Here is a 19,510-nt window from a genome sequence, read left to right on the forward strand (position 1 = left end):
TGGTTTTTCTCCGGTACCGGGAACCGAACTCATGACCTTGCGCTTGCCAGGCAGGCGCTTTTGCCACTGAGCTAAATCCCCAGCCCCAGCTGTGTTGTTTCTGAGGGTGGAAGGTGGGAGCACAGGATGAGGCCCGGGGCGGGGGGGCAGGGGGGCATCAGGCATGCTGTGGGAGCGGAGAAGCCTGGTGGAGACGGAGGGGCTGGGGAGTGGCTGGAACCAGGTCTGGGCGGATGTGTGCTGGTGGGCTGCCTGGTGGGCAGGTCAGTGTCCTGAGCATGGAGAGGACCCTGAGGAAGATGGGTCTCTGGGAGCACTGGGGGTGTCACTCTGGTCTGGCCTGGTCCCCACCCCTCCGCTGTGCCCTCTCTGAGTCCCTCTCCTTTGGTGAGAGTGGGGTCACCTCACCCTGCCGTATCCTGCTGGGTGTGGTACTGACGGGAAGCCAGGTAGCTCATGTGTCTGCGTCACTGTCCCTCATATGAACGGTGTCACGAGGGACAGAGGGTGACAGCGGGGATGGCTCTGCCCTCTGTATCCCGAGACCTGAAACCCCATACCCGCAGGAAGTGGGAACACCCTGATATACCCGGTGTACCCTTACCAAACTGTGGTGACAGCAACAGGGATGGCAGGGGGGCTTGCGTGGTGCCCTTCATGGGGCTGGGGGTTCCTGAGCGGCAGCAGCCTGCCTGGACCACTTCGATGGCTTCCGTGTAGCCCATCTGTCCTAAGGCCTCCATCAGCTCCTTGACGGTTCCCCCGGAGACCTGGAGAGAGAGAAAGCACCATCTAGAGCTCAGGCTGGAAACACTGCGGCCTGCTCCCGTCCTGTCCCTCTCCATGCCATTTTGTTCACACTGGCAGCCAGGTGGGACTGCAAGGGGCACAGAGGGTGACAGGGACATGTGCCTTTCAGTCCAGCTTCCTGTCTCAGCTCCCCAACACAGAGGAAATCACAGAGAAGTGGTTTATTGTAAGGAGAGAGAAGAGTGGAGAGAGGAGGAGGGAGGGAGAGAAGTCAGACGGACAGAGAGATGGACAGACAGACAGACGGACAGAGCCAGAGGGATGGGGGGAGAGAGGTGGGAAGAGGGGGAGAGAGAGAGATGGAGAGAGAAGGTACCCAGAGTGAGGTTCCCACTGTATCTCTGTGCAAGCTAAAGCTCTGGGTCCACTGAGACAACAGCAAACAATGCATTTTCAACAGAAAAGAACTCGCCCTCTGTTTTCCACCTTTATTGTCAGAAGAAGCAGCCACTAGTGGTCGGCCCCCCTGAGGGTCATCTCCAGGATGAGTCCTCCTCCTGGGCTACGACCGGGGCATTCTCGGGGACAGAAGCCGTGTGCTAGCTACCGTGCTTGCTCGGGAGTTCTGCGTGGTGACAGCCCTGGCTTCTCATAGGTGGCATCCTCATGAATATTTGGAAACAGCTGTCTTGACATCCGGAGATGAGTGGAAAATGCAAGTCCCCTCACTGACCCCTCCTGGGCTGGGCAGGTTTTCTTCCCCGCAGCAGGGAGGGGACAGTATCCCGATTGTGATGTACACAGAAAGAGCCCGGCTATGTGGTTCCGTGGCAGGGAACGTGTTACCTCGTAGTTGTCCATGAGCGTCTTGGCCGGTGTGGGGCTCAGCCGGAAGGCGTGGTTCAGGATGCCCAGGCCCAGCTTCTGTGCTAGTGTCGCCCAGTTTCTCTTCGGGTCGGGGATTTCCAGCAGCTTGTAGAGCTGCAGCCTGGCCTCCTCACTCAGCTGCTTCATGTCCCCTGTGAGGACAAAGAGGAGGCACGCTAGTCTCAACCCCCCACTGGCCCCAACCTCCCCGAGGACACAGCCAGGTCTCAGCTCAGGGACCCAGAGCAGACGATTGACCCCTCCCTCCTCCAAGGCCACACCCAACCCTGCACGACACACTGCCCACACCACGCACCTTGGGCCAGGGGGTCATCGGCTATGACCTCAGGGTTGTATGGCTTCCCGTTTAGGATGTCGAATACCTGTTGGGTGGAGAAACAGCCCACAGATGTTAGGCTAGGAGCTGTCCAGCTCTGGGTCTCTGGTGTCTGAGGTCCCCCGTGGCTCAGTCATAGAAGGGGAGCTCTGTCATCTGGGCCACCAGCAGGTTCCAGATGTGACATCAAGCTCCTCTGGAGAGCACTGAGCCTGTCCCGTGGGAGACCCATGTGTGGCCACCTCCCCCTTAAAGGCTCAGTGACAGCCTCTCCATTCCGGCCTCAGTTCAGCATTGCTGAAGGAAGGCTTTTAGCCACTGTGCCCTGTTATTTACAGAAACTCAGAGGTTCCCCCTTGTTCCTGTGTCCTATGTCCAGTTCACAGGCACACCTCTTGCCTGGGACTGTGATGTGTGGCATGGAGCCACGTTTGAGCTCTGCACTCTGTCCTGGCCTCTCTGGTCTCCACTATGCTCACAGCCTGCTGATGCCCAGCCTCAGCCCACCCAGCACTCACCTGCCAGCTGGCTGCCATGTCTAGTGGCGTCGTCCCTGGCACCACGCCTTCATCCTCACCAGCCCTTTCCCAGGACTCGTCCCAGTCGTATAGAGGTTCGAAGTTCTCCACCAGGGGGTCCGCCCCTGTGAAGCCAGGGACAGCGTCAGGCACCCCATTCCCTCACTCCAACTGGTGGCAGGGTCAGATGCCCCAAGGTAAATCACATTGGCCACTGGAGGTGACCGCTCAGGTCATTTCTAGTGTTTACAATGTTTCCACTGAATACCCACAGGCTTCATTCTCAATTCAGATTTACTTGATCTAGAGGTGTCTCGGGATGCTGTGGGGAGCCCAGCACACTCTGAAAACAAGACTTTTAACAGTCTGACCTTAACTCTGCAGTGTGTGCTCTGCCTGAGGACCAGCAGTTCGCAGAGACAAGGGTAGCCTGAGAGTCGGGGTCACTGTGCAACTGCATCCTGTATGGCTGCATCTCCCCCTCTTCTCTACCCGCCTCGTGGCCAGTGGCAGCACTGTCAGTTCTCCCCTGAGGACAGCCCTGCCAGGCCTGGCCCTCGCACAGACAGCGGAAGAGCCCGTGCGGTGGCAGAACGTGTGGTTACTGAGACACGGGGGATGAATCTTGGGAGATGCGGTGTGCTCTTCAGCTTCTAGCAAGAAACCAGCAGACCTGACCTGAACATCAAATGAGTGGCTGCTCAGAGATAGCCACTCATTTGGGGCAGCGCCAGGCCGCGGTTGGGTGGCTGGGGTGCACCAACACGCCCTTTCAGGATGAAAGGTCAAGCTGCCTCTGTGCCCTGTGTGATCTTCTCCACAATGCTGAGCTCAGGAGTAGACTTTGTATTTGTGTCCTTGTTTGTGTCAGAGAGGCTGCTGCTTGCTGCTTTGCGAGATTCTCAGAATTCGAGGGAGAGCCTTTGGTTCGTGCAGTTTTTTTCTTTCTTTTTTTTAATGGAAAAATGGTAAAACAAAATTTCATAACAAAATAATAGGAGACTAACAATAGTTGATACATCCCATGTTGCTCACATGCTGCTCAGGGTACAAGATATGGGCAGAGAAATTTCTCCAATCAATATTAGCACAAACCTTCCTTTTTAATGAACTAAGAGACACTAATAGTATAACTGACTTGCATTTTTTCCCTTTTCCCTACTGTTCTTTCCCCTTTAACCCATCCTAGTTCCTATTTCCTTTTAAATACTTTCTTCCCATTTCACAATACCTACTGTATATTTCAGACCTTATTTACTCTTTCAGTTTCTCACACCAGGGAAATAATATGATGTTTGCACATCATATTGAGTCTAATTTATTTCATTTTGAGTATAGTCTCGAGTTGCAGACATTTATCTATAAAAGTCAAGTTTATCTTTCTTTATGGCTGAGTAGTACTCCATTGCATACAAATACCACAACTTTTTATCCATTTCTCAGTTGATGGGCATTTGGGTTGTTTCCAAGATCTAGCTATTATAAATTGTGCTGCTGTAAACATGGGTGTACATCTATTGTTGTGGTATGATGCTTTTAATTCTTCTGTGAAGATTCCAGCAGGGGAATAGCTGGGTCAAATGAGACCTCTAATTCTAGTTTTTTGAGGAATCTCCATCCTGATTTCCACAGTGGTTGCACTATTCTATGCCCCCACCAATAATGGGGAAGGGTTCCTTTTTCTGCACAGCCCCACCAACCTTTGTTATTGGTTGATTTCTTGGTGATAGCCATTCTTTCTGGAGTGAAAGGGAATCTCAGTGTTGTTTTAATTTGCATCTCTCAAATGACCAATATTGTTGAACACTTTATCATGTATTTATTTGCTATCTGTAATTCTTCCTTTGAGAATTTTGTGGCCAGTGGCAGCACTGTCAAATGCTGTTTTTTGGACTGAGTCTTTGAATTTTGGGGGCCTGACTTTTTTCCAATTCTTTATATGTTCTAAATACAAGTCATTTGTTTAAGGGCAACTGGCTATAATTTTTTCCCACTCTGTGGGTTGTCTTTTGACTCTGTTGGTGTTTTTCTTGTTGTGCAAAAGCTTTTCAATAAGATGACCTCATTTGCTGATGCTTTGTAGTATTTCCTGTGTGGTCTGGGTTTTGTTCATGATGTCTCTGCCCACACCTATGTCGTCAAGATTTTTACCTACCTTCTCTTCCAGTAACTTTAGTGTTTCTGTTTTAGTATTTAGATCTTTGATACATTTTGACTTTAGTTTAGTGCATGGTGATAGAGAGGGGCCTAGTTTTAGGCTTCAGCATAGAGAGAGCAAGTTTTCCCAACATCATTTATTGAAGGTACTATCTTTCTTCCAGTGAACATGTTTGGCCCCTTGTCAAAGATGAGGCAGCTGAGTGTGTTTGTAGTTGTATCTGCATCTTCCAAGCTGTTCCACTGGTCCTCAGGGTTTTTGTTTTGTTTTTTGTTTTTGCCAGTACCATGCTGATTTTATCACAGTAGCTTTGTAGTATAATTTCAAGTCAGGGATTGTGATGCCTTTTGCCTTGCCTTTGTTGCCCAGAATTGCTTTTACTATTCTAGGTCTCTTCTGGTTCCAGATAAATTTTGGGATTGTTTTCTCCAGTTCTATGAGATATGCTAATGGTATTTTGACTGGGATTGCATTAATCTGCATAAGAATTTTGAGAGTATGGCCATTTTCACTATGTTGATTTTTCCTATCCATGAGCAAGGGATATCTTTCCATTTTCTGATATCTTCTTCAATCTCCTTTTTCAGAGTATTGTAATTTTAAATATACCGATCCTTTGCTTCCTTTGTCAGATTGATTCCTAAGTATTTCATTTTTTTTGGATGCTATTGTGAAGGATGTGGTTTCCCTATTTTCTCTCTCAGTGAGTTTGTTATTTGTGTACAGGAATGCTATTGATTTGAGTGTTAACTTTGTATCCAGCTATGCTTCTGAATTTGGTTATTAAATCTAAAAGTCTTTTGGTGAAGTTTTTGGGGTCTTCAATGTAGAGTATCATGTCATCTGCAAATAATAATTTAACTTCTTCCTTTCCCATCCTTATTCCTTTTATTTTTCTCTCTTGTCTAATTGCTCTGGCTAGTGTTTCCAGAACTATGTTGAATAGGAGAGGTGATGTGGACATCCTTGTCTTCTTCCTGATTTTAGAGTGAAAGCTTTTAGTTTTTGTCCATTTAGTATGGTGTTGGCTTTTTGTTTGTCATAGATGGCTTTTATCAGGTTGAGGTAACAATTATTCCAATTTTCTGTAGGACTTTTATCATGAATGAGTTTTGGACTTTATCAAAAGCTTTTTCTGCATCAATTGAGATGATCATGTGATTTCTGTCTTTGGTTCTGTTGATACAGTGTATTACATTTATTGATTTGGGTATGTTGAACCATCCCTGCCTTCCTGGGATGAATCACACTTGGTCATGGTGTATAATCTTCTTGATAATTTGCTGCATTCTGTGTGCTAGTATCTTACTGAGGTTTTTTGGCATCTATGTTCATTAGGGAGATTGGCCTGTAGGTTTCTTTTTTTGGTTGGGTCTTTCTCTGGTTTAGTATCAGAGTAATACTTGCCTCCAGGAATGAGTTAGGGAGTATTGCTTCCCTTTCACTCTCATTAAAGAGTTTGAGGAGTACTGGTATCAAATCTCTAAATTTCTTGTAGAATTGAGCAGTAAATCTATCAGGACCTCAGCTTTTCTTTGTTGCTAAGTTTTTAATTACATTTTCAATTTCACTGACTGATATTGGTTTATTCAGAATATTTATATCTTCTTAATTCAGCTTTGGTAATTTGTATATATCTAGGAATCTCTTCACTTTTTCTGTGTTTTCCATCCTGTGAGAGTAAAGATTTTCAAAGTAGGCATTGATGACCTTCTCAATTTCCACAGGATCTGTAGTGATTTCACCCTTCTCATTCCTCATTGCATGAATCTGTCTTTCCTTTTGTTTGATAAGATTGGCTAAGGGTTTATCAATTTTATTTATTCTTTCAAAGAACCAACTCTTTGATTCATAGGTTCTTTGTAATGTTTTCTTAGATGTAATTGTGTTAATTTCCACTCTGGTCTTTATAATTTCCTCCCTTCTTTGGGCTTTAGGCTTTACTTGCTCTTTTTCTAGAAGCTTGAGGTGCAACATTAGGTTATTTGCACTCATTCTGTTTTTCCGAAGCAAGAATTCACTGCTATAAATTTCCCTCTTAGGACTGCTTTCATGTGTCCCAAAGGTTCCAATATGTTGTATCAGCATTTTTGTTTAATTGTAGATATTATTTAATTTCATCTGTGACCCACTAGTTGTTCGAGAGGGTGTTTTTCATTTCCATGTGTTTTTGTGGTTTCTTTTGCTGTTAATTTCCAATTTCATTGCACTATGGTCAGATAATATACATAGGATAATTTAAATTCTTTTGCATTTACTAAAGGATGTTCTGTGGGCTAGTATATGGTCTATTTTAGAGAACGTCCCATGTGTAGCTGAGAAGAATGTGTATTCTGATGTTGTTGGGTGGAATACTATGTAAACATCTACAAAGTCCATTTGTTCATAGGTTTGATATTTCAATTCTAGTATTTCTTTGCTTATTTTTTGTCTGGTTAATCTATCTATTTGTGACAGTGGGTGTTAAGGTACTCCATTGCAATTGTGTTATTGCTCATTTGACTTTTCATGTTTATTAATATGTATTGTAAATAGTTGTGTGTTCCTGTATTTGATGCATATGTATTTATGATTGTTACTTCCAACTCTGGAAGGAGGAACAAGTATATAGTGACTGTCTTTATCTCTTTTGAACATTCTTGGTTTGAAGTTCACACTGTCTGCAAACAGAATAGCTACACCTGCTTTTTTCTGGGCTCCTGTTGCATGGGGTATGGTTTTCCACCCTTTCATTTTTAGTCCCTCAATCTTTTTGAGTTAAATGTCTTTCTTGTATACAGCACATTGTTGGATCTTGTTTCTTGATCCTTTCTGCCTGTCTGTTTCTTTTGATTGGTGAATTGAGGCCATTTACATTGGTATTGGCTTATCTTTGTCATTTATTTTCCTGCTGTTGGTTCTCTACTTTTCCTGTTGAATTGTTTGCCCTGCTTCGTGGTTTTCTTTCTGTTGTTGTTCTTAGAATTGTGGTCATTTTGAATCTCTGTCTACAATATTTTTCAGTACCCTTTGTAGTGTTGGTTTGGTGGTCATGAATTTCTTCAGTTGTTCTTCATCATGGGACTATCTTATTTCTCCATTAATTTTGAAAGATAGTTTTGCACGTTACATCAATCTGGGTTGGAAGTTTTTTTCTTTGAGGACTTGAAATACTTCACTCCAAACTCTTGACTTTAGGGTTTGTGTTGAGAAGTCTGCTGTGATTTAGAGGTGATTTAGAGGTGATCTGTTTCTTTCCTCTAACAACTTTTAATAGACTGTTCTTGTGCTGAATTTCTGCAATCTTTATTATATGTCTGGGTGTAGATTTATTTTGGTTGTGGCTAACTGGAGTTGTATATGTTTCACTTATCTGTACATCAGATTTTATTTCCATGCTTGGAGAATTTTCTGTTATTACTTCTGCAAATAGTGTTTTTATGAGTTGACTCCTGGTTTTTTTCATTGACACCAATTATTCTTATATTATTTTTCATTGTGTTGTCTTGCAGCTGTTGAATTGTTATTTCCTGATAGTTTTGTTATTTTCAAGAGAGTTTTCCTTTCTTGATTGCTAGTTGAGATCTTGTCTTCAGGGTCTGAAAGTCTGTCTTCAATTTTGTTCAAGTGGTTTTGCCAGCTTTCAGTGGAATTTTTAATGTCCTGGATATCTGTTTGAATCCATTTCATGTATTCTACTTCATTCCTATATTGATCATTCAGTTTCCATCCTCTTCCTATCATCATCTATTTTTTATCTATCTTTACTCTAGATTTGCTGAGCAATTCCTGTATAAATATTGACTTTTTTTTTTTAACCTGAGAGATTATTTCTGATCTGATTTCCTCTATAGCCTCATGGATTTATTTTTTTTTACTTCAGCTGCTATCATTTCAGAAATGTCAAGTATTGTCTTCCATTTTTCTCTATCTCTTGGACTTGTTCTGGGTGGGCTGGAGGTCTGAAGTTGCATTTTGCTTGTGCATCTTGTCATTTTCTATTTCAAAAGTTTTCAGTTTGTTTTCTGTGTTGATCCTTGTAAGTTTTTGTAGTAGGTAACTTTATCACTAGTAGTAATGGCTCTCTACGCAAGGCTTGGTCTTCATGATGTCTTCTGTGTATAAGAGGTTTTTAGTTTGTTTCTGTCCCAAGAACCTACCTTTCCAATTAATTAAGAGTGAGATGTTGGTGTCTGTTTGCCTCAGTTCCCAGTCCTGTAGTGCTGGGATGGGGTGAGATTATTACCCCAGAACTTCCCAGTATTGTTACCGAAGTGAGAACAACTGATTAAAGCAGATATGGCATCCTAGCTAAAGTAGTATAATTAGCCCTGACAATAGCATCAAGAACACTTTAGAAACTGACAAACTGTGGTAACTATTAATTTTGTATCTTTAACCATAGACACAAAATCTACAGTTATGTAATAGAACCAATCGTAAATTGGGAGCTTGTATGGAAAGTGTTTCCCCTTGGTAGAGTGGTTTTACCTTGTGGTGGGGAAATCTAAGAAGGTCAGTGGATAAAGAGAGATAACTGAAAAGAAATAAAGTAGAAGACAGGCTGGAGGACAAAGAATAATCATGCAAGGTTTGGGAAACTAGAGAAGAGGGCAGAAGAGAAAGAATGAAGGAGTAAGCAAGGGATTATTGAAGTTGACCAGAAAAATGAGAGACTATTCACTCATGAAAATATGATTAAGTCTAGAGAGGTAAATTGAGAAAAGGGGGAAATAAGACAAATAGATTAGAACAAAAATATAGATAAAGACAAAAAAAAAAAAAAGAAAAGGAAACAAACCACAAACTAGCAAAAAAAAGAAAAAGAAAATAAAATTTTAAAAAATTCCTCTAGTGTCCACTGAGGGCCCAAAACTACCTGGATAATATTGCCTAGCCTGCAGTACAGTTTGTGCTGGATTTGAGGCTGATCCTAACCTCCAGATGTGGGGGACTGGGGCCACAGTCTTCAGCCTATATGTCCCTTATGGGGACAGACTTCCTATATGTCCCTTATGGCCTCCCATGCCTTACCCTATTTCTCTTAGCAGCATCTCTCTCCCAGTTGCTGTGCTGTTTTGAGACAGAGATGGGGCTGTTCCCAGTCCTGTGGACCATTGGCTCCTCCTGGTCCTTGCTCAGCCTTCTGTGTTCCTTTTCAACTGGCAGATCTCTGTCCTCTCAGGTTATTTGTTGGACATGGGGTTGGATGCTGAGATATGGTCTGGTCCTCTGCTCCTGGTATTGCAGTCCAAGTCTGCTCAGTCCCAATTCTTATTCCTCTCCTGAGGTGGGGTGCTAACTTCTCATTCAATGCTTTACAAGTTCTGCTGCCACTGTCACCTGCTTCTGCTGTAGTCTGTAACTTCCTTGGGTGAGATGGGGGTGTTTTGGGGTGCCTTTCTGCTCCTGCTCCCAGCAGCATGGTGACAGCCTAGAGCTCCACAGTCCTGAGGTGCAGGGCTGTTTAATTCCTGTGCCTCTCTAACCACAAGCCATAGGGCAGGGGTTAGCTGTTCCATTTACTATGCACCCCTGTAGTCTTTAATCTTGTTCCTGGTGGTTCCAGTTAGCACTCTGGTGCACACAAGGAATGGGAAGAAAAGAAGAAAGAAAAGGAAAAGAAAAGAGAAAAAAGGAAAAAGGGAAAGAAAAAGACCAAAAAAAAAAAAAAAAAAAAAAAAAGGAAAACTGGCTGAAAACTGTCAGGGAGAGAGCAGTTTCTGCCAGCAGAATTTACTGCTAGGCTATAGAGTTGCATGTTTGGAGGAAGGCAGAACAGGCAGGGGACCTTGTATCCCAAGTCTATCCTGTATGGCTTGATTTACCACATTACTTTAATATATCCTTTTTCTTCTTTGTCAAGATTCCAAGTATGGCAGGCAGTCATCCTGATCCGAGAACCCACCAGCAGTCAAGTAGGCTGGCCAGCCATTTTATTAAGTCTTTTATCTTTGTTTAGTTTGATCTATTCATCTCTTATGTCAGACTGATTTTAGTTTCAGGGTGTATGTCCCTCCCCTTTCTTCCAATTACGTGTGTTTTAGTTGAATTTCTCTGAGTAGCTCTGAAGGAGGTACTTTCTCTATTCAGCCATGTTGTCTCTGCCAGTCTGAAGTCTTGTGGTTTCTTGAGACTGGGTGTCTCTATGTATCCCAAGCCGGCCTTGAACTTATGACACTTTTCCTGCCTCTGCCAAGAGTGCTCTAGCTTTCATGTGTGTGGCACCACGCCTGACAGGGGAATACCTTTATGGAAGGGTTACAGCTTGCAGTCTGAGGATGTTTCTTCAGAGTAACTAGAGACTTCCACAATGGTTCAGGTGTGCTGAGACCAGGACCTCCCAGCCAAGAAAAGTTGAATTTGACAGAGAAGCAAAGAAAAGGCTGCTGCTGATCTGGAGTCTAACTCTACAGGTCAGAAAAATAGGGTCCCCTTAAGGGAAAGAGCTCTTGCATGTTTGAGATGGTGCCTTGCTCTGCCCAGATTTCTTGGATTTATGAAGCACTCACCTTCTAAAAACTTTAAAACAAAATCAGTGAGTCAGAGTGTGAAGGTTCTGTGCAGCCAAAGCTGCAGGGACTCAGAGGTCGGCAGAGCAGCCTTCCACGCCCACATGACAGAGACCAACTTGAAGACACCTGTGGCCCTGAGCACAGTGGGAAACACGGGGAGAACCCTGGAGGTTCCAGCACACAGGTCGGAGGTGCAGGGATGGCAGAACCAAGCTCAGTGACTCCCTGGCCAGGGCTGTCTGTTCTGTCCCAGAGATGTGTCTACACCAGTGATTTGCTCCCCTGGGGACCATGATGCAGGCAGAGACATGCAGAATTCTACGTGGAACTGAACACTGCTTGAAGAATTTCCTCTGGGAGTTGTGTGAAGCAGCCCAAACCAGAAGCAAACAGGAGAATCAGAGTGGAAGCTAATGTGACCGTGGTGGTGAAGCAGGATTGTGCGTCCAGGTGGCAACTCAGCAGGGCAGGCCATATGACGTCATCTACCCAAGCCATTAGCACCCACCGCTCTCCCACAGCCGGGTTGCCCCGGTGGCTGCACTGTCCACCGAGACCACAGCCCCTTACCTGCAGCCTTGAGCAGCGCAGCCAGCCTGGTGGAGCCTCGCCCAGCTGCGATATGCAGCGGTGTGGTCCCGTCATAGGTGGTGCTGTCCACGTGGGCTTCACCCTAGACCCGCCACACAAGAGGCTCAGCGGGTCGCTCTCCTTGTCCCCTCCTCCCAGTCTGCATGACCCCGGCCCCGGGGTGCAGACGTCTCAGGGACAGTGGCTGAGCAGGGAAGGGGACACACGAGCTGTGGACCGAAGCCCAAAGCTGAAGTGTTAAACCCAGTTAAAGCTACCACCCAGGATTTGCCCTAGCACCTAGGCAGCTGAACCGCTCACCTCAAGCAGCAGGCAGCCTGCCAGGGACACGTTATCCTGCTCCACTGCCAGGTGTAGTGCCGTGCGTCCCGACTTCTGTTCCTGGGCATTGACATCGGCACCTGCGGCCACCAGCAGCAGCAGGCACGGAAGACTATTGCTTGTCACGGCAATGTGGATGGCGTTGAGACCTGCAACCGAGCACAGGGCATCACGCGTGGGTCTCCAGGCACGGGTCTCCACTTGCCTTCCTGAGTAACCGTCCCAAACCACCGTGAAGGCAAAGTGATATGGTAAGAAACAGGACACCCACAAGACACGGCCAACTCCAGGTGACTAAGGAGACAACTCTGGGTGAAAATCATGTGAGGTGCAAAGGCCAACACTGAGCCATGGCTCAGAAACCGAGTAGAGCAGGCTGCACCTGTGGCCGGCCTCCTACCTTCCCTATTGGGCTGGTCCATCAGCAGCGCTGCCTTCCGGTGCTTGAGCAGGACGCTGAGGATTTTGTCCTGCCCCTCTTTGGCAGCGAGGTGCAGCACAGAGTTGCCCAGGCGGTCCAGCAGGTTCAGGTCGGCTCCAGCCTGCAGCAGGTCCTCTACCACGTCCTCCTGCTTCGTGATCACCGCCAAGTGCAAGGGCGTCTGTGTGGATGAAGGGTGGGAGAACCGGCGTTGTGTGTGGCTGGGCCATTCTGGGTGCAGCCTCACTGCCTGGCCATCTCCTGTCCCGAGGGCCCTCAACTTCTGCAAGGGGGCTCCTGCTTCCTCTCACTGGCTGCTGAAGCATTAGGACTGGAGAAACATATAGTCTCTCAATTATAAGGCTCAGAGGACAGCTTCTAAATGTTTGATTTCTATCACAGACTGACTGTTGATATTTCTTTTTCTTTTCTGCCAGCATCAAATTAGTTGATTTATTTTGAAGTCTTTATCAAATTAGTTATAAATACAGATTAACAGCCAGACCAAAAAATATAAAACAATTATACTAAATCAAGGTACACTAAAAAAAAAAAAAAAAAAAAAGGTACACTTCTCGATACATTGGCCATGATGTTTTTTAACTCATCCAGTGCTAAATTGAGTTTTCTTGGGTGTCTAGCTTTGGCTGATCACATTAGTAAATTAAATCAGGATATGGTTTGATGAAGGAATTTAAGTAAACCCAGCAGAAACCATTCACAAAGGTGCCAGCATTCTCTACTGACCCAGAAAATAAGCTTACTAAGTTAAAAAGAATGTTCTAGGGGCCGGCATCATGAGACCAATCATTATAACTCCCCTACTACCACCGTTTCACAAAAGGTGTTGTTACACGGTTCTCTACACAGCATAACCAGGACAAGGCCACTCAGATGAACTTTGCTGGCACTTAATGAGCAAAATGTTCATGTGATGAAAGCTTCTGCGACTGCCAGAGAGATGATTTGCAAACTGTGTGTTTTCAAAACTGAGCAAGACAAACACAACCATGAAGGTATCTTTCAAAGAACGGAGGTCACTGAGAGAGGACAGCAGTATTCTTCATGCAAATCAGTCTGCTTCCCAGGAGCATAGCTCTGCAATCCAGCCCATCCAGTGACTACCTGCCGAAGTCCCTTTCATGAGTAGTGGCTGCCCAAAGCAGCAGTGGCCACCAGTGTCCTCACTGATGTAGGTACCATGGTGCACGGAACTGGGAGGGTGAATAATGCCCAGCCACCTAAATCTGAGTGACGGAGATCATTTAATACAGCAGGAACAGGATGTCCCCCTCCTTGCCCCCCAATAACTCTTCTTTATCTCTCTCTGGGACTATAGTTGTGGCTTGGGATGGAATCATGTCCTCAAAACTTTTGGTGTTATTGCCAAGAACTTTCCTCTTAAAAACAAATCTGTCATCAAAGGCTGTTTGCTAATCTGTGTTTTCTGAAATGCTATACAAAACAGGAAATGGAGCGTGAATAAGACTGTAAGAAAGACCAGAAGTTATAAAATACTACACTGCTCAGAAATTAAAAATTACCTTTAGTTCTATACCATTTTATTCACATCATACAAAAATCTCTTAGCATGAGTAAGTTTTGCTCTTAGTTTTTTTTCATAGTGCCACCAAGGCTTTCTATGGCATTTAGACATCTAGCGTTGATCCCCCGTGCTGCACCTAGAAGGTGACACAGTCGGGCTTGAGCAGCCTGTGTGCTATGTCTGTGGGCGCGAGCCCTGGGCAGACCTTCTCCCAGAGCCTGTGTTGGACGTTACTGCATGGAACACTGAGTGAGCTTCTAACGTGAAGCTGGGGTGCGGGAGGACCTGGGCATGGCTGTTCTCTGCAGGGCTGAGCACTAAGGTGGGAAGGCAGAAGCAGGCCAAGTGTGCAGCACTGGGAATTAAGTCCATGCACAAGTGTATTTAGCCAATACCTACAGAAATCTCGCCCCTGCAGACACAGGAATTCTATGTTTGCATAGGGGGAAAGGACTTGTGTCCTGCAGAGAGAGCCACTCTGGCTTCCCGATAGGTCGCCTTTTGTACTATTTTAAAAGCCACAGATGTTGGTGTATTTATAGTCATTAAAAACATAAAAACACATGCACCCAAACCACCTGATCATGTTTGGTGGGAACATCACACCAAACGGTTCAAATCAGATACCCTGGGTGGTTGTTCATGTGGAGGGGAGGTGGGGTGAGAGGAAAGAGAATATATGGTTTAGAGAGAAAATTTTCAAAAACCCTAACTCTGCATGTGGACTATTTTGAGCATGTCTCTAGGGTGGGTGGGAGAGGGATTTGATCACGACAGATGGCCACAGAAATGTGCTAAGATTAGTGGAAGGTATTTGGGGGAGGATGTTTAAGATAACTGCCAAATAATCCGCATGACTTAGAGAACTGTATATGCTCCAGCCAAGAATGATACCATCAGACACCCTTCAAAACAGAGAAAGAGTCCCAGTCGTAGTGGTTCCTAGTTCTCAAGTCAAAGTTGTCACTGGGTTTATGTGTGTGTGTGTGTGTGTGTACAAGCATATGCGCATGTCTGAGAAGATATCCCAGGGAATCCAGAGTCCTTGCCAGGAACCAGAGAGATGTGAGCTGGAATAAGGGAGCTGTGTTCTGCCTAAGGTCCCCAAATCAGAAGGATGAAGTGGCCACAGGGGCGGTTTTGGCCTTCACTCTAGCACCCTGGAGCCTCCATACATCTAATCCAATGATACGGAGAGGACTTCTGCACTGAATGAGCTGCAGCTGCTCATCCTGTAGAGCTGGGTCCTTTGCAGGTTCTGATTATACACAGAAAAACGATCACTTCCTTGAATGGGACCTCAGGCTGTGCAGAAGGGTAGTCTTTGGAAGGAGGCCTGAGAAGCCATGAATCCTGGTCCTGGTTTTATTTACATACTTGTGACAGTTTAAAAAAACAGTCTAGGAATCTGAGCGAATCAAGCTTTATGAGCCAAGTGACTTCCCAAATACCACAGGCCCCCAAATGGCATGAAGGTTGAAAGAAGAGAATCCCTTAAATGTAAATATAAAATCAGGCTTCATCACAGTTGTTTCGTGAGTCAGTGAAAAGTCCCCAACCTTATTTTCCCTTGCTGTGAAGCAAACAGCTGGAGAAGCTGGCTGCTGTCTGGCCTTTAGTGGGAAAGTTATCTTCCCTACAAGGAAACACCTAGTCCCAGGAGAAATCCACTGAGAGCTACACAGCAACATCATGGGCTTTTAAAGCACATTTTAAAATGTAGAAATAAAAATACGGAAGATAATTTAATAATTTCTCTTAAAGCGAAAATAAATTAAGATTTAATTTTCTTTAAAAAAATTAAAATTTATTCTTTCATGTAAGAGAAGAAAAATGATCCATATCACTTGCTGTAAAATATTGAGAATGGGGTGGGCCAGGGGTGCAGCTGGGTGTCAGAATCTGTGCTCACCATACTCAAGGCTCTGGGTTCCCTCTCCAGCACCCCGAAAGACAGAAAAAACTAAAAATCAAGAGCTGAAACTGATATCTTTACTAAGTAAAGATCATTTGTTAAGTAACAATACGTGATCGTTGGCCATACTTTTGGAGAGACACGTTGTGCACCCGAATCGGGTCCCCGCACACCAACCTCCCAGGCATGGGAGATGGCTACAATGAGATGATAGAAAAGATAAGAAGTAATAAAGGACAGAGGACTTGTGCAGGATACACTGCACCCTGGCTTCCGTTCTGCCAAGAAGTTTCAGCCTTTGCCTCACCCCCAAATCTCGCACGAGCTCCCAGGCAGATGCTGGGAGTCCCCGTTAACTCCTCTCTGCACTGTGCAGGACTCGCACATCATTTCTGCTTCAGCCTGATGTGGTCAAAGCTCTGGTACCCAGCTTTCCTCAGGGAGCTGTCTCCATGTTGTTGGGACCACTACAAAGTGGCTCTGAGCAGGATTTAATATTAACCAATTGGCTTTCCGTGTTTACTTGTGAGTTGTCTGAAGCTTAGTCAGTTTGTCTGACAAGATAAGGCCACAGCTGAAGACTTTGGCTCCAGCCCTAATTACTACAAGGAAACTGCAGCTGCAGGCCCCACACTCCTACAATAAATACTAACCTAAAGATAAAGTAGTTCTCCTGACTGACATATTTACTACTTGGGAAAATTCTCCCAAGGTCCTGCAAGATTCCCGCGTTTTCTTGAGTATCCTCCTCCTTCGTTTGAAAACCAAATAAATACGGACCGCCCAGAGGAGTCTTTGGCTAACTCAGAGAATACTGAAGCTGAAGGAGAGTTAGTCCCTCCTGGTGCCCTGAAATCATTACATTGTCTCATTTATTTAAGCCTTCGACGTCCACTCGCTTGGGAGATTGCGGGCCTGATCATCCTGCAATAACTTAGGGTTATTTAACCCAGTGTTTGATACCATGTTCTGATTTCATCCCCTTTATTTGATAGATACTGGATGTTGGGGTTTGAAGTACATTTCAGGAGACCTCAAAATTCTGATAAAGGAGGGCTTCTCAAATTAATTTTTTTTCAACTTTATTTTTCTCAACAGATGTGACATTTTAATTCTAGGTTCTCCCTCTACAATACAACTTCAAGGTGTTCAATTTCAGTGTCCAGTGACTTGGGTCCTGACCCATAACATAATGTTTCCATCCAGCAGCCTTTTGGATGCCGCCTACAGTGAGGTCTGGTGGTGTTTTTGCTACCGTTAACACTGCTGACACCGCAGCACACACACCAAAACCAAACCATGAGTTTTTATGGATTTTTCTCCTTCAGATTTCTGCTTACCTGGTAGAGATCATTTCTCATGTTGATGATGTCCTCAGAAATCAGACCTGAGGTCACCTGCAACAGATCCCTCACGAGCTGGGCATGGAGGTGGATGACAGCGAGGTGTAAGACGCTAGAATGGAAACAGCACAGAAAACTCACTAGGGTGTTCATGGATCAAGAAAGAAATTCTCAACAAATGATCAGACTCCAAGACTGAGCCTGGCTCTTGTATCCCCGGTCTAACTCCGGCCTGGATGTATTCTGATATTCTGAACATGTGAAATGTCCTCAGAGGTGAGCCCATGCATGGGGGGGGGGGCGGGCGCAGGGGAGGGTCCACGCCTGGTCCCTGGAGCTGTAAGGGCCAGAGGACCCACACTTGAGTCCCAGCACCACCTCTGCTCCTGTCTCAGAGGTGCTTTCTCCTGTTCCCCGACCTTCCTGACATACAGCTGGTGTGCGCAGAGTGAAAGTCTGCACCAGGAACCACTTAGGAAGAAGTAGCTCCCTGGCCCTCCTCCAAATCACAGTGCCGTGCTTCTGAGAGATCTTTCTGGTTCTGAGGAGGGGAGCACTCAGAAGCAGTGCTCTGGGAGCAGCCACGCTGCCCGTCCCATGTGCCTCTGGAAGGCTGCTCCCATCCTCCTGGGTGGCTACTTGATCCTGCGATCAGTTCACACCATCCACCCCCAGAGTGCTCCCCAGGACTCCCAGCACCAGAGGGATGCTGTCCCCTCTGTCCCTGCCCCTGCCAGTGAACTGTGGGACTGAGCTCTCCATAGCTGCCAGGGAGGACAATGTGATGACAGGAGTTGGGGCGCAATGATACTGAGCTCAGAAATGCTGGGTTGTCCCTCCAGTCCCTCCTGCTATGAGCACTTATTATTAACTTGAAACAACTCAATCATCACTAAAGGGGTGACTACTGAGCGCTTCTAGTTACTAGATCATGCTAAACATTTGACACAAGTTATCCTATGACCCTAGAAGGCAGGGAACCCTGTCCTCACGTGTGTTTGATGGAAGGAGCCGAGGTATAACCTGACTCGTCAGGGTACTGCTCCTGAGCAGAGATGACATGGGGTTGGGCCATGCTCACCCTGACCATCGTGCAAGAGGAACACAGCTGCCCACTCTGCACCTCAGTAGACAAGGACCCCTCGTGCAGGTGGGTCTCAGAAGGAACTGTGATTTCACTGCTTGGAGCATTTTCAGAAGAGCAGCTTCAGGGTTTCATTTCTGCCTTGTGAATCAGGACACTGGGAGGTGACCCCTAAGCAGCCTGACATCTGACACGGACATGAGGTGTGCGATCAAGATGGAGGTCAGACTTCAGAGCACCTGAAAACTTCTTTAAGCAGCAAGCATCTCCTAGTAGAGGCTTCCCACCTTCCCTGATGTTCATGTCCTCGGGGAACTTCTCGAACCCGGAGACTTGGCGTGCTTTCTTATTTTGTTTTCTACATGACCAATGACCACAGAATTCAGATTGTCACCCAGAGGCAACACTAGCCTGAAGCCATCCCTTCTCTACACTCTCAGGAGAACCACTCACTGGGCTCCCCAAGTGCATCCCTCTGGCCTCTCTGAGTGCCTGTGTGCATGTGTCCATGGCCCTTTGAGGAGGCAGGAAGGCCCCTGTAAGCCTGTTGAGGTGTCCAGGTCCTGCCTGGATGTGCTTCCCTCTCCTTGTACCCATGGGAGCCATATGCCTGGGTCCCCCGGACATCGGCACACTGCTAATGTCTGCGTGCCCATCTTCCTGGGATGCATCAACTCCACAGGGCCTAGAACTGTCACTGGAAATGCTGCTGTCCCTCTGGGTTAACTGCTGTCCCTTGTGGTCAGATGCTATAGATCGCCGCCTGGATTCTTTAGCCCTAAATGTACCTTCTGCTGTTTGTGGCACCTGCATGAGACCAGTGGTCTCACCACGTCCTCAGTTATGCTGTGAGGATGGAGAACAAAGGTCTCTGCTCGAATCCCCAGGCCGGCCCTTTCTACAGAGCAGGCTTCTGTTTTTAACTTAGAAGATAGCACCAGGAGCTCAGCCACAAAAAAGGCCTGCGCTTTGTGCGTGCTATTTTTGGAAGGTTGTAGATAAGCCTGGAATCTGAAGGCTCCCGTCCCTTGTTATTTTTATAGGCCTTTGAGATGGCTTTAGAAGTCACAATGAAAGGATGAAGAGAACCGTTTTAGAAAGGAGGCAGGTGGCTCTGTGGTGCGCTTGCAGGAATGGGGTGTGGCATGGGGGTGTCAGACCTGCA

The 19,510-nt window shown here is 46.1% G+C and overlaps 1 protein-coding gene across 3 annotated transcripts in view; it reads right to left on the reverse strand.

Moving 5' to 3' along the window:
• The window catches only part of Nfkb1 (nuclear factor of kappa light polypeptide gene enhancer in B-cells 1), a gene marked incomplete in the record, with an annotated part of 108,262 nt that overhangs the window by 4,895 nt on the left and 83,857 nt on the right, over positions 1-19,510 (reverse strand). For all 3 annotated transcript variants that reach the window (XM_013505397.1, XM_013505396.1, XM_013505395.1), the window contains 8 exon segments: positions 605-770; positions 1,597-1,769; positions 1,934-2,000; positions 2,473-2,597; positions 11,695-11,797; positions 12,016-12,185; positions 12,437-12,638; positions 17,259-17,373. In XM_013505397.1, the coding sequence (XP_013360851.1) occupies positions 605-770; positions 1,597-1,769; positions 1,934-2,000; positions 2,473-2,597; positions 11,695-11,797; positions 12,016-12,185; positions 12,437-12,638; positions 17,259-17,373 (1,121 nt within the window).

The sequence above is a fragment of the Chinchilla lanigera genome, unplaced genomic scaffold, assembly GCF_000276665.1.
Source record: "Chinchilla lanigera isolate Chin_1 unplaced genomic scaffold, ChiLan1.0 scaffold00095, whole genome shotgun sequence".
NCBI lineage: Eukaryota > Metazoa > Chordata > Mammalia > Rodentia > Chinchillidae > Chinchilla > Chinchilla lanigera.